Raw genomic sequence first — 13,077 nt, forward strand, 5'->3', positions numbered from 1 at the left:
ATACAATATAGCGTCAAAGGACACAATATCATATTACTTAATACATCACAACATTGTAACATGATATAATACTGTATTAAATAGTATGATCTTGTTTTATTAGTTACGATATTATATCATATGATATTGTATGATAATTTATCATATATAATACATAATATAATATTGTATCATCTGATACAATATGTTTTAATATAACTTTGCATTTTATCAAAAAATACAATATCATGTGATACAATGATAGAGTATGTTATATAATATCATAATATTTAATATAATATGATACAATATTATAAAATATAATACCATATGATACATTTATATTTTATAATCTCATATTATACAATATCGTATTATATGATACATATTCTATATCATAAAATATTTTTTCATATGATACAATAATAGATATTACTATATTAAATGATTCAAAATCATATGATCCAATAATACTAACATGTCAAACAATTTCATGCTATACTTTTGTATCATTTAATTCATTATAATATATCATTGTATAATATAATTTTGTATTTTATCATATAATAAAAAAGAGAATCATATCATACATACTATATCATAGTAATCATTTTATATTATTTATTTAGTCCCCTGACTTATTGGGTTTATTCAACCCGCCTATCATGCATCGAATGTAAACAAAACAAACTTCGGAAAGATGAAGAAGAAAATTGTACACAAGTTTATTTTGATTTGCTAAAACATTTGCGCAATCTTATTTTCTTTATCGATAGCGAATGTCACAGTCGTAACACAGTCACCTCTGCTTCGACGTCGGGGAAGAATCTTTATAAGGGACGAAATAATGCAGTACTCTTGTATATAAAATTTGTTTGTCAACAATGTTGTTATAATTTTTCATTGAAATATACTTTTAGAATATATATAGAAAATAAAACAATTTACAGGCATTCTATATTAAATCACATGAAAAGTAATCCCGACACCTACATTCAAATTAACATCATTTTAAAGAATTTAAGCGCTTGTTAAATGCTGTTGGTTTTTTAAAGAGACTTTAGACATTTCAGATATATTTTATTACTCAAGAATGAACAAAACTCTTGAGTTTTTTGTTTCTTATTTCCTTCATATTTCGTTAAGAATAGCAGTTTATAGAATGATTATCCATTGTGTTTAAAATAATTAATCCCTTTAATAGACCCTATAAAACAAAGATATTGTTATGTAGCATATGGAAAGAATTTATATTATTGAGTTTCCTTAATCTGTAACTGTAGACACCTCTCATTTACTCGATCCTGACCATAAACGGATGCTATTTACTCTAGATTATTTAAAACTTCAATGTGTTTATTCCTACTATCTGTTCTTCAAAATGGTTCTTGTTTGAAATAACATAGATTATAATAAAGTTTTGTGTATATTCGGTCCAAAAGTTCTCGCGTTTATTCACGACAAAAATGAGATATATGGAAATTATTTAAATGGTGGCAAAGTTAGAGAATTATGAACGTCCAGGCAAGACAAATTTATGATTTACCAGGTGTTGTTAGTAGATTTGTTGTTTTCGTTGTATGTTGTGTTGCTGTTAGTGGTGATATTGCTGGTGTTGTCATTGCGGTGTTTATAAATGAGGTGGTAGTTGCTGCTTCTGTTGAAGTTGTTGCTACAAAGTAAGATAAAATGTAGAACAACTATTTCAAAAGTTTGCATATTTTCTAAAATATGAACAAAACAGAAAAACAGCTACTTTTTTATTCATAATACAACCATGACCATAACCATTGTGTGCTTTGTACCTATTTTATTTATAGCCAAGCAATGTAATATAAGAATATTTTTAAACAACATACTAGTTATTCGTCATTTTGATAAAGAATTAGAGGAAATGTTTTAATATTAACAATATTGCCAAGCCACGCTGCGATGTAAGTTGTAATTTAAGTCAAATCGGAATTTTTCCCAGTAAAAACATAACTGTTTCTGTAAAATGGGAATTCTTTTTAAACTTTTATTCCGCTTTTCTTTAAACAGTAGGTTATAATTCAAAAGGGTTTGAGATATACGGTTATTATTGCTTTCAAAAATGGTCTGCCACATAACTTACTCTATTTCTATTTATGTTTTTGTAAAATAAGTTTGATCGGCAAAAATGCAACATAACTAGGTTATCAAATGGCATACTGTATAGTTATTACATCTGGCTATGTTTTCTATTTCGCGGAAAGTAACTTTCGCTAAATCAAGTATATTGCAAAATGCCATGCATTTATATGTTAGAATAGGGACGTTAATATACGATTATTTAAAAACATGCTAAACATTTGAGAAACCATTTTACGTCGAACATAGTAGACGCTAAATAAAAAAAATCGTTTTCATTAGGTATCCTGCACAATGTTTTAAGTTATTGTGTTGTATATAATTGGAGACTGATATAGTTGTCATTTGATAATTAACTTCATTTTGATATGGTTAATGAACTGATAATTTTAACTTTCGCTATTTTGTATTATTTACCTTTATCAGCTATGGAAACTTGCTATTGTATAACAAGGCTTATAGGAGGATGCATCAGCATCATTGCATGATATTTTTATAACAAAAACATTGATCATCTGTTAAACTGATCGATAACAGCTTTTATAAAAAGTTTCTGTAAGAAACGTACCTAGTTTAATGCGTATTAACAATGCGAGGATGCCACTTCAATGACAATACTTTTTGCACCTGCGGTAAGTGGTAATGAATCTTAAGGGGTGAATATTTATGGAATGTTATTCCTACATAGGAGCTGAGATACTATTGGATCGAAACTTTGAAAATACTAGATTTAATCCTTTTTGAAAAAGATCTCTTGGGTGACAGAATTATAGTTTTCAAGTTAACATAAACATCGACAATACATTTACACTTCAAGGTTTAACCTTGTTAAGCAATACTAAGGGTTATAAATAGTGCAAAGTAACTGGAATTTTATCAATGTTAATTGATTTAGTAAAAATCACATTTAAAAGATAAATATGTTTTGACAAATGACCCTATAAATACAATGTGTATTGAAAATTGCATTTTAATATACAATTATTTTGTAGATGTACCAAGTAATCATAGGAATTTACCAAACATTTTGCTTTATAAAAATTTTACTTAAAAAAAGATGTTTTCATGATTGTAAAATTTGTAGTATTTTGTTGCATTAAGAACATACCTTCACATAAGCAGCTGCCATGAATAAAATGCACACTTTCGTCGATTTGTCAGTGATGATTGTGGCAGTCTGATTTTGAATTGCAAATAGGGTTTGCAAATAATGTTTTTTTTTAGAGTTATTTGATATTTTTATGATCTCCAGACATAAGCATTTTTTATTTAAGTCATTGCTCATTTGTTGCATTCGTACTTTTATTTATTTAGAAATCCATATAGTTGAGTTTTTGTAAGATAACTAAATGAAATCCATGTGAATTTGAAGAAGTGAGTAAAAGCAATTAGAAGAAGTAAGAATCTGTCGACACAGACTAGAGTTTACATTAATACAAATATACATTTTTATTGTTTTCAGAGTTTGCATTTGCAAACATTCAAATACAAGAACATTATTTACACGAGCCATGTAATGCGATTTAAAGGGGCATGGTCACGATTTTGGTCAAATTTTATTTTTCTGTTTTTATTATTTACAATGTTTAAGGAATGCATTTCTAATGATCAAAATGAATTTTGAGAGTCAATCGTAGAGTTATAAGCAAGATACAGGGCTCACAACTCTTTGTAATGTAAACAGGGCTTGTGTCCTGTTTTTGATTACATATGTTAAATATACCAGTAAAAATCTTTTTCAAACTGATTTGTCTATCTTCTTATTCATTTTAAGCAAAAACAAACAGCTCCTAACGTTTAACACATTATTTTTGGTCTAAAACTGTAATTTTCACTTCAACATTCAAAATGTAAACAAAGGCTTTGTTTACATAGCAAAGAATTGTAAGTTCTGTAACTCGCTTATAACTCAACAAATGACCTTCAAATTTTGATTGAATAATAAAAATGCCTTACTGAAGCATTGTAAACGTTAGAATCGGAGAAATGATTTTTTTTTCAAAATCGTGACCATGCCCCTTTTAATAGATCATTTGCAATATTAGGATTCGCCCGTCACGTGATTACAAAGTACATATGATGTCACAAAAATGCATCAAAATCAACATCAGTGTCAATAAATGTAACATAGATTTTAAGAAATACTCTCGGTCAAAGTATTTTTGCAATGATTCAAATAATATTGTTTTTTCAGTCGTATTTTAGTATCGGGACGCCTTAACATTGCTGCAAGGCGCGGATCGAAAATTAATCCGGGGGGGGGGTCGCTTCTAAGCATGATAATTGTTGCAGCAGCAATAAAAATTTCTAAATTACGTTTAATCCAACAATTAATGAAGGTAAAATTTAAAATTTTAAATCAATAAACGTCTAGATTTTATATGTGACTAGAAGTACTTAGATTTTAGAAAATAGACTGTAAACACGAGGCAGTATTTTTATTTCGAAACTAAAAGCACTAGACCGATTTGTGCATGTAGCTGGGTAAACACTGAAGTATATGATAGGATGAAGTATAATAAGAAAATAATAACATGAATTGATTTTTAACTGTTAAATATTTATACTGGATTGAATATCAACTAAACGTTAGGTGTAATGAATGGAGGCAGAGTATACGATAAACACTATGCGCCCAGAGAATACGCATGGCAAGGCATAAAAATATCTATTAAAATATAGTGCCAGCTCAGCTACTCTGATTTACGCATTTTTAAAAAGGCTGAACCCTTTTATTTACAATTAATCGACTTTGATAAAATATATGAAAGAAAATTATACCTTCACAGAAGCAGCTACCAAAAACACAGTATGGTGTTTTACTATCCTCACAACGATGATACTGACAATCTGAATTGGTTTGGCACACAATGTCTGTAACAAAAAAGTGTGAATAGCGGTACTGAGTGTGTTGAACACGTGTACTTGTTTTTCGTTCATATTATTAAGGTCTTCCGTTTCCAACGGAAGACCTTACTGTTATTGCTTTGTTTCTTTTTCCCTTTTATTTTTTTTTCTTACGCATTTTTGTACAAGCGATTTCTTGAAAACGACTCGACCGATTTCCGTAAAAATTTCAGATCTTGTAGATATTGATAAAAACCTTGTATATGGCTTTTTTATTGTAATGACGTCATTTCCGTTCGGGAGATATTGACGTTTTAGTGATTTTTAGAGGGCCATTTTGTCCTGCTATCTCCTCCTAAACGAAAAAAGATATTGAATTCAAATTTTCAGGGATTGTAGACAAAAGATTGTAGATGTGTTTAAATGCATTTATGGTTGTCTGGCTTCAAAGGCGTCGAAGCTCGCCTGGACCCGAAAATCGAGTTTGAAAAAACGACTTAATTTTTAATGGTTTTTTCAGATCTTTATCTCTTTTCCTGAAAATATTTCAACATAACATATAGAAAAAATAAAATTTGTATTTACAAGAGCTTTCGTTATATGTCAAGAAAAAGGGGCTAGCTGAAATTAGGGGCCATTAGGGCTGTAAAGTCTTTCTTCCAAAGCACTTTACTGAGAAATTTTTTGTTCTATATTTCAGAAGCAAAAATGTTTATCTTTCACTTATAAAACTATACATTATAAAATTTTTATCATGCGTTACGTAATAAGGGGTTTTAAGGGACCAGAAGTCCAAAACTTCGATCAATTATATCTCAAAAAGGACAAATATTTTGAAAAGCAATATAGAATAAAAGAATGGCGTTTTAAAAAATATTCAATCATAAAAGTTTCGTTATCTGGCCCCAATAAGGAGATAAGGGGTCGGCCCCTAAAACGTCCTATCCCAGATAGCTCAAAAACGGCAACGAATTTCTAAACACTTCTTGAACAAAATATGTTTAACATCAAAAGACCTTTCATTTGATGCCAAGAAAAAGGGGCTGGCTCTTCAGTTTAGGAGCCAAAAGGGCTGTAAAGTCTTTCTTCCATAGCACTTTACTGAGAAATATATTGTAATATATTTTTATATGTAATATAAATTTCCAAAAAATTGTTGAACAAAATGTCTTTAAAATCAAATAAATTTTCATTTAAAAGGTTTCCAAGAAAAAGGTACTGGCCCCTATTACTAGATCTTTCAATTTGAACTTTTTATTTCAACCCAGTACCATTCTTGATTTTTGTACCAATGACCAGACCAATTCGTTCATTTTTAAGCGAGTTATGAGTTTTGGGGCATTTGAGTTTCGAATGTCGTGCTTGACATGTACTGTAGAAAAAAATTCTAACTCCCGAGCCCTTCACTCAATCCTAATGAAATTTTGTGTAAATGTACCTCGGTCCCCATTCTTATTGTCTGCCAAATATGCAGCGGATTGAACAGTTAAAAAGAAATTCCTGAGACCAAGCGGCGGGTATAGCCAGTACGGGGACTTAAAATTTACATAGTTCTAAGGATGTAAGCAGCCGCGTAATATTTCTGTTGCAGGTATATTTCTTGTTTTCCGTTTAGTCTGTATCTACGATAGCGTGTGGACTACTTATGGATGTTAGAACTGTGGAAATTACTGTCATCAAATTTTTACCGAATAAATTTACGTGTTACTTATTTCGTTATTTCAACATTTATAAAGATTTTATCAATCCTGTTGAAATAAAACAGTCAAACACAATAGTAAACGACACGAGAAAAAACACCACAACACTGAAATACATGTGCAAAATGCATCAGTCATTGTTTTAGGCCTTTACTTCCTCTAAATGTCGTTAACCGAATCCGAGATCCACACCTTAAAATTCTACTTTCGATTTATTTACGACGAAAATCAAGATCGGGTCTTTTCACCCCCCTCCAGACACAAACACGCATCAATATTTCAAATGACCTCGCACTGTTACCAAACCTGTGTAGTCAGACATCTCACACGTTGTTTTTCATCTCATACAAAAATTAAGCTCCTGTCCCGAGCGGAAATGCCCCAAATTCAAAAAGAAATTCGGGAATTATTTCGCGTCAGCCATGTTTTGACGTGAACCTTCGCTCAAATACTGCTATGACACCTGCAAAGGCTGTGTGTTCTAATCTCACCGGAGCCAATTTCTTTTTCTTTTTCTTTATTGGATTTTCTAACTATAATATTCAACATAAAGAATTGTTGGACTGTAGTACAAGTTGAAAATACTCTTCCATTAAGATTTAGACAAATACTGTCTTTAATTATTAGGGTCTTCCGTCTTCAGCGGAAAATCCTTCCATTATTCTATTGTTTCTTATTAACTTTTCTAATTGTTAAGGTCTTCCGTTTCCAACGGAATACATTATTGTAATTCTTCAGTTTTTCCCCTATTGTTAAGGTCTTACATTGATGTACTTAACAACATGCAACCTTCAAATTGTGGTTCAGCAGCCCAAATAAGGAGATAAGGGCCCGGCCCCTAAAATGTTTTTCTCAGATATCTCAAAAACGGTAACGAATTTCTTAACAAGTGTTGAGAAAAATGTCTTTAAAATTAAATAACCTTTCATTTGATACCAAGAAAAGGGGGCTGGCCCAATATATTAGAGACCTAGAGGGCTCTAAAATCTTATATCGATAGCTCATCGCCGAGGGATATTTTGAAATGGATTATAGAAGCAAATATTATTATATTGCAGTTATGAAGTCCAACAGCATAACGATTTTCTCATGTGTTACGTAATTAGGGGGGGGGGTGGGTGGGTGCAAAATTCAAAACTTTGATTACCCATACCTCCAAAAGGAATACTATTTTGAAATGCAGTATAGAAAAAAGAGGCTCAAAATGATATTTAACATAATCCAACCTTCAAAATTTGGTTCAGTAGCCTTAATAGGGAAATAACGGACCGTCCCCTAAAACGTTTTTTTTACAGATATCTCAAAAACAGTAACGAATTTCCTAACAACTGTTGAGCAAAATTTCTTTAAAATTAAATGATCTTTCATTTGATAGCACAAAAAAGGGGATTGCCCCATATATTAAGGACCTAGAGGGCTCTAAAATCTGTTATCTCTAGCTGTTTACCGAGGGATATTTTGTAATAAATTATAGAAGCAAATATGTTTATCTTTCAGTTATAAACACCGACAGCATAACGATTGTTTCGTGTGTTACGTAATTAGGGGTTTTAAGGGGGTCAAAATCCAAAACTTTGATACCTTTATCGCCAAAAGTTAAATTATTTTGAAATGCAGTATAGAAGAAAACATGCTCGAAAAAAATAAACCTTAAATCATGCAACCTTCAAAATTTGGTTAAGTAGCCTTAATAAGAAGATAAGGGACCGGCCCCTAAAACTTTTTTTCTCAGATATCTCAAAAACAGTAACGAATTTCTAAACAATTGTTGAACAAAATGTCTTTAAAATTAAATGACCTTTCATTTGATACCACGAAAAAGGGGCTGGCCCCTAATATAAGGGACCTAAAAGAGCTCTTAAGTTTTTTTTTCTCTTGCTCTTTACCTAGGTATATTCTTTAATGTATTATAGAAGCAAATATATTTATCTTACAACCTTAATCTTGCAACCTTCAAACTTTGGCACAGTGGTTCCAATAAGGAGAAAATGGACCGGCCCCTAAAACGTTTTTCTCTTAGTTATCTCAAGAATGGTGACGAATTTGTAAACACTTGTTGAACAAAGCTCTTACACCTGAAACAAAATAGTAACTTGCCCTTAGAATGTACACCCTGTTTTTCTATTCTTAAACATGTTTCGTTGTTCACAGCAAAATCAAGATCGAACATATATCTTAAATTCTAAAATCAGACGGAAGACCTCCTCGTTGCTCGCAACGAGATCGTGTCTAGTTTTAATTTTCTTTTCCGTCTCTTCATGTTATTTTCGTCGAAGATACGATACTTTTATCAATTGAAAATCATAAGTTCCATCTATTTTGGGTAAAAAAAATTTTTTTACCTGCTTTCATTGTACAGTAAAATATAGATTAAGATTATTTGTTGAAGACCACATTTATACCTTGTATGTCCAATTATCAATAAACAAATGTTTGAATGACATATTAAGATTTACTCGAGATTTGATTTTCTGTAACATCCCATTTAAACTAATCAACGATTTCATGATAGAAAAACAATTCAATAATTCACTTCTGATTTTTAATTTCGGAATTTGTTTTAATTTTGCATTCGCCTTACCTTTGGTGTATATTCTCTTATATAAACCCCTGCTCAAGATAAAACACTCATATGAGAGATCATTATTTTTGGTAAGGGTACACTGTCTACATTCAGTTTTTGCAGACTTTTAGCTCCGCATCATATTTGCAAGCCTTTAAGATATATAAGCGTGGTTAGGTGCATTTTTCAACTTAGCTGATCAATGTACTTTGTCAAAATTTAACTATATGTAAAGGAAAAAACTCTTTACTGCGCTTATATGTAACTTCTTAAAGACAAATTATTCTTTGCTTTTGTTTAGAAATCAATTTAGAACGTTGACTCATCATACGCTGTAGTAGCCGTTGTTGTTGTAGATATAATTTCCATAGTGGAAGAAAACAACCGTTGAGTCTATACAATTGAGTCATATCCTTTTTTCCCTTTAATTTGTCCAAAAAGCTATCATCAATGGCATTGTTAATGATAAGTTCCAGAGTGATTTGTGCATGTAGCTAGGTAAACACTGAAGTATATGATAAGATGAAGTACAATAACAACATAGTAACATAGATTGATTTTTAACTGCTGAATATTTATGCATTGCCAAGATGGACTTTTTATAAAGGGACATTAGCAAATCGTAGGATTTCTTATTATTCTGTATGAATTAAAAAAAAAAAAGATGTTATAATATCTTATAATCCTTTATGAATTTTATTTCTTAAACAATTGGAGTTTTTCCAGTCAGTCAGCTTTTAATTAATAATTGCTTTGTCTTACGGGAATTCAGTTTTCCTTCAAGATTTAATATTCCTGATAATTATTCAAGTAAATATTATATGTAATAAATTGTTCTAATATATAGCGAAAAAAGCTCTAAAGAATGATTGAATGCTCGTCATTTTTAAAACATGAATTGCTCACTATTGTAGGACATATCCACTCATCTTGCAATAAACTCTTTTTAAAAAAATTACAGTACTGTAGATTGGCAAATAATTACGATGGTTTTAATTTCACTATGTTCGCGATTTATCATTTTTCCGCGTAATTAAACCCATCGTAAATACTAACATAAGTTTTTAAAAACGTGTTAATACTTTTACTTTGATCAACTGTTTTTCTTGAAGCGTGAAATTAAAACCACAGCGATTGGTACTTTTGTGAAATCGTGAAATTTTAACACCGTGGAATTAAAACGACTTACAGTAGTTAAAATGAATATTTGCTAAACTGTGCTTTAGTCGGATGCAAAATGCCACCTATTCACTGGCTTATTTATCCGATACAGTCTTTTAGATGCAGCTTATTAGAACATGTCAGATAAGTTATATATAAATCTACTGAGCATAAAGTATGACAATGACTCAAAGTTAAATCTGATAAATATCATAATTAAAACATAACACTTGCAATCATTTTAAAATGCGTGCATTTGACCGAGAGTTTTTGAGATCAACATCATAATTTTGTTTGGAGTTTAATGCTGGATCGAATATTAACTAAACGTTGGGTGTGATAACCGGAGGCAGAGATTGATTGCAGATATATATGATAAACACTATGCGCCCAGGGAATAGGCATGGCAAGGCATAAAAATATCTATAAAAGTATAGTGCCAGCTCAGCTACTCTGATTTACGCATTTTTAAAAAGGTGTAACCCTTTAGGATTACAATTAATTGACTTCGATAAAATATTTGAAAAAAAAATTATACCTTCACAGAAGCAGCTTCCCAAAACACAGTGTGGTGTTTTACTAGCTTCACAACGATGATACTGACAATCTGAATTGGTTTGGCACACAATGTCTGTAACAAAAAAGTGTGAATAGCGGTAGTTATTGTGTTGAGCACATGTCTCTGATTTTCGTTCATATTATTTTAATTTTCTTTTCAGTCTCTTCATGTTATTTTCGTCGAAGATATGATACTTTCATCGATTGCAAATCATAACTTCCATTTATTTTGGGTAAATTTTTTTAAAAATACTTTCGTTTTACAGTAAAATATAGATTAAGATTATTCGTTGAAGACTACATTTAAACCTTGTATGTCCAATTATCAATAAAAAATGTTTGTATGACATATTTTCCGTAACATCCCATTTAAACTAACCAACGATTTCATAATAGAAAAACATATCAATAATTCACTTCTGATTTTTAATTTCGGAATTTGTTTTAATTTTGCATTCGCCTTACCTTGGTGTATGTTCTTTTATATAACCCCTTGCCCAAGATAAAACACTCACATGGGAGATAAAATCATTATTTATGGTAAGTATACACTGATTACATTAAGTTCAGCTCCGCATCATATTTGCAAGCCTTTAAGATACACGAGCGTGTTTGGTGCATTTTTCAACTTAGTTGATCAATGTACTTTATCAAATCTTAACTTTATGTAAAGGAAAAAATTCTTTACTGCGCTTAGATGTAACTTCTTAAAGACCAATTATTCTTTGCTTTTGTTCAGAAATCAATTTAAAACGTTGACTCATCATACGCTGCAGTAGCCGTTGTTGTTGTAGATTTTTAAAAAGGTTGAACCCTTTTATTTACAATTAATCGACTTCGATGGAATATATGAAAGAATATTATACCTTCACAGAAGCAGCTACCAAAAATACAGCATGGTGTTTTACTAGCTTCACAACGATGATACTGACAATCTGAATTGTTTTGGCACACAATGTCTGTAACAAAAAAGTGTGAATAGCTGTAGTATGTGTGTTGACATCATATATCTGTTTTTCGTTCATTATACCCGCACTTTCTAAAGAAAGTTCGGGTATATTGTTGTTACTCTGTTCCGTCCTTCCGTCCGTCTGTCACGTTTTACTTTCTCAAACTGCTCTTACATCTTATAAACCAGCAAACCGAACTCTTGGAGTTTGATTTGGGGTATCATGTTGTTTTGTAAAATTCTCTGATAGTCCTGGGGCTCAAATAATTGGTAAAAAATGACGTTTTTTCACAAAAAACCTTATTCCTCGAACTCCTCCTACATTTTCAACGGTAGAAAAATCATCTTTTGGAATATATTTTAGGGTATCCTATAGATGTGCAATAAGGTTTCGGAATTTTCAATTTTGTCCTGGGGGTCATTTAATGGCTGAAAAATGACGGTTTTTTTTTTTTTTTTACAAAAAAATGGTTTCAAAAACGTCATTTTTTTGGCAGTAGCAAAATGATCTTCTAGAATATGATTGGGGGTGTCATATTGAGGTTCCAGAATTTTTGGCAACAAAAAATGACTTTTAAAAAAAAGTATGGTTCCCAGAACTCCTCTTACAACTTTTGGAGTAGCTACGTCATCTCTTGGGATATAATTGGGGCTGTCCTAAAGATGTGCAATAAGGTTTTAAAAATTTAAATTTCATCCAAGGAGTCAAAAAGTAGCAGAAAATTGACGTTTATCACTTAAAAAAAACATAGATCCAAGAGCTCCTCTTATGATTTAATGGATAGACACATCATATCTTGGGATATGATAGGGACTGTTCTATAGATGTGCAGTGAGGTTTTAAAAATTTAAATTTCATCCAGGGAGTCAAATAGTAGCAGAAAAATTGACGTTTATCACTTCAAAAAAAACCATAGATCCAAGAGCTCCTCTTATGATTTAATGGATAAACACATCATATCTTGGGATATAATAGGGACTGTTCTATAGATGTGCAGTAAGGTTTTAAAAATTGAAATTTCATCCAGGGAGTCAAAAAGTAGCAGAAAATTGACGTTTATCACTCCAAGAAAACATAGATCCTAGAACTCCTTTTATGATTTCATGGATAGACACATCATATCTTGGGATATAATAGGAACTGTTCCATAGATGTGCATTACGGTTTTGAAAAATTAAATTTTACCCTGAGGCCCATTACCTACATACCT

General features: G+C 31.0%; 1 protein-coding gene across 1 annotated transcript in view; it reads right to left on the reverse strand.

Annotated features, from left to right (window-relative positions):
* Positions 1–1,525: 1,525 nt before the first annotated feature.
* The window catches only part of LOC105344867 (uncharacterized), a 29,817-nt gene continuing 18,265 nt past the window's right edge, over positions 1,526–13,077 (reverse strand). Inside the window, exons 7-9 of the mRNA XM_066085257.1 lie at positions 10,898–10,990; positions 4,870–4,962; positions 1,526–1,651 (exon numbers count right to left, since the gene is read on the reverse strand). Coding sequence (XP_065941329.1) covers positions 1,610–1,651; positions 4,870–4,962; positions 10,898–10,990 — 228 coding nt within the window. The 3' untranslated portion in view covers positions 1,526–1,609. The remainder of the gene's footprint in view (positions 1,652–4,869; positions 4,963–10,897; positions 10,991–13,077) is intronic.

This window comes from Magallana gigas, chromosome 5 (assembly GCF_963853765.1).
Source record: "Magallana gigas chromosome 5, xbMagGiga1.1, whole genome shotgun sequence".
In the NCBI taxonomy this organism is placed as follows: domain Eukaryota; kingdom Metazoa; phylum Mollusca; class Bivalvia; order Ostreida; family Ostreidae; genus Magallana; species Magallana gigas.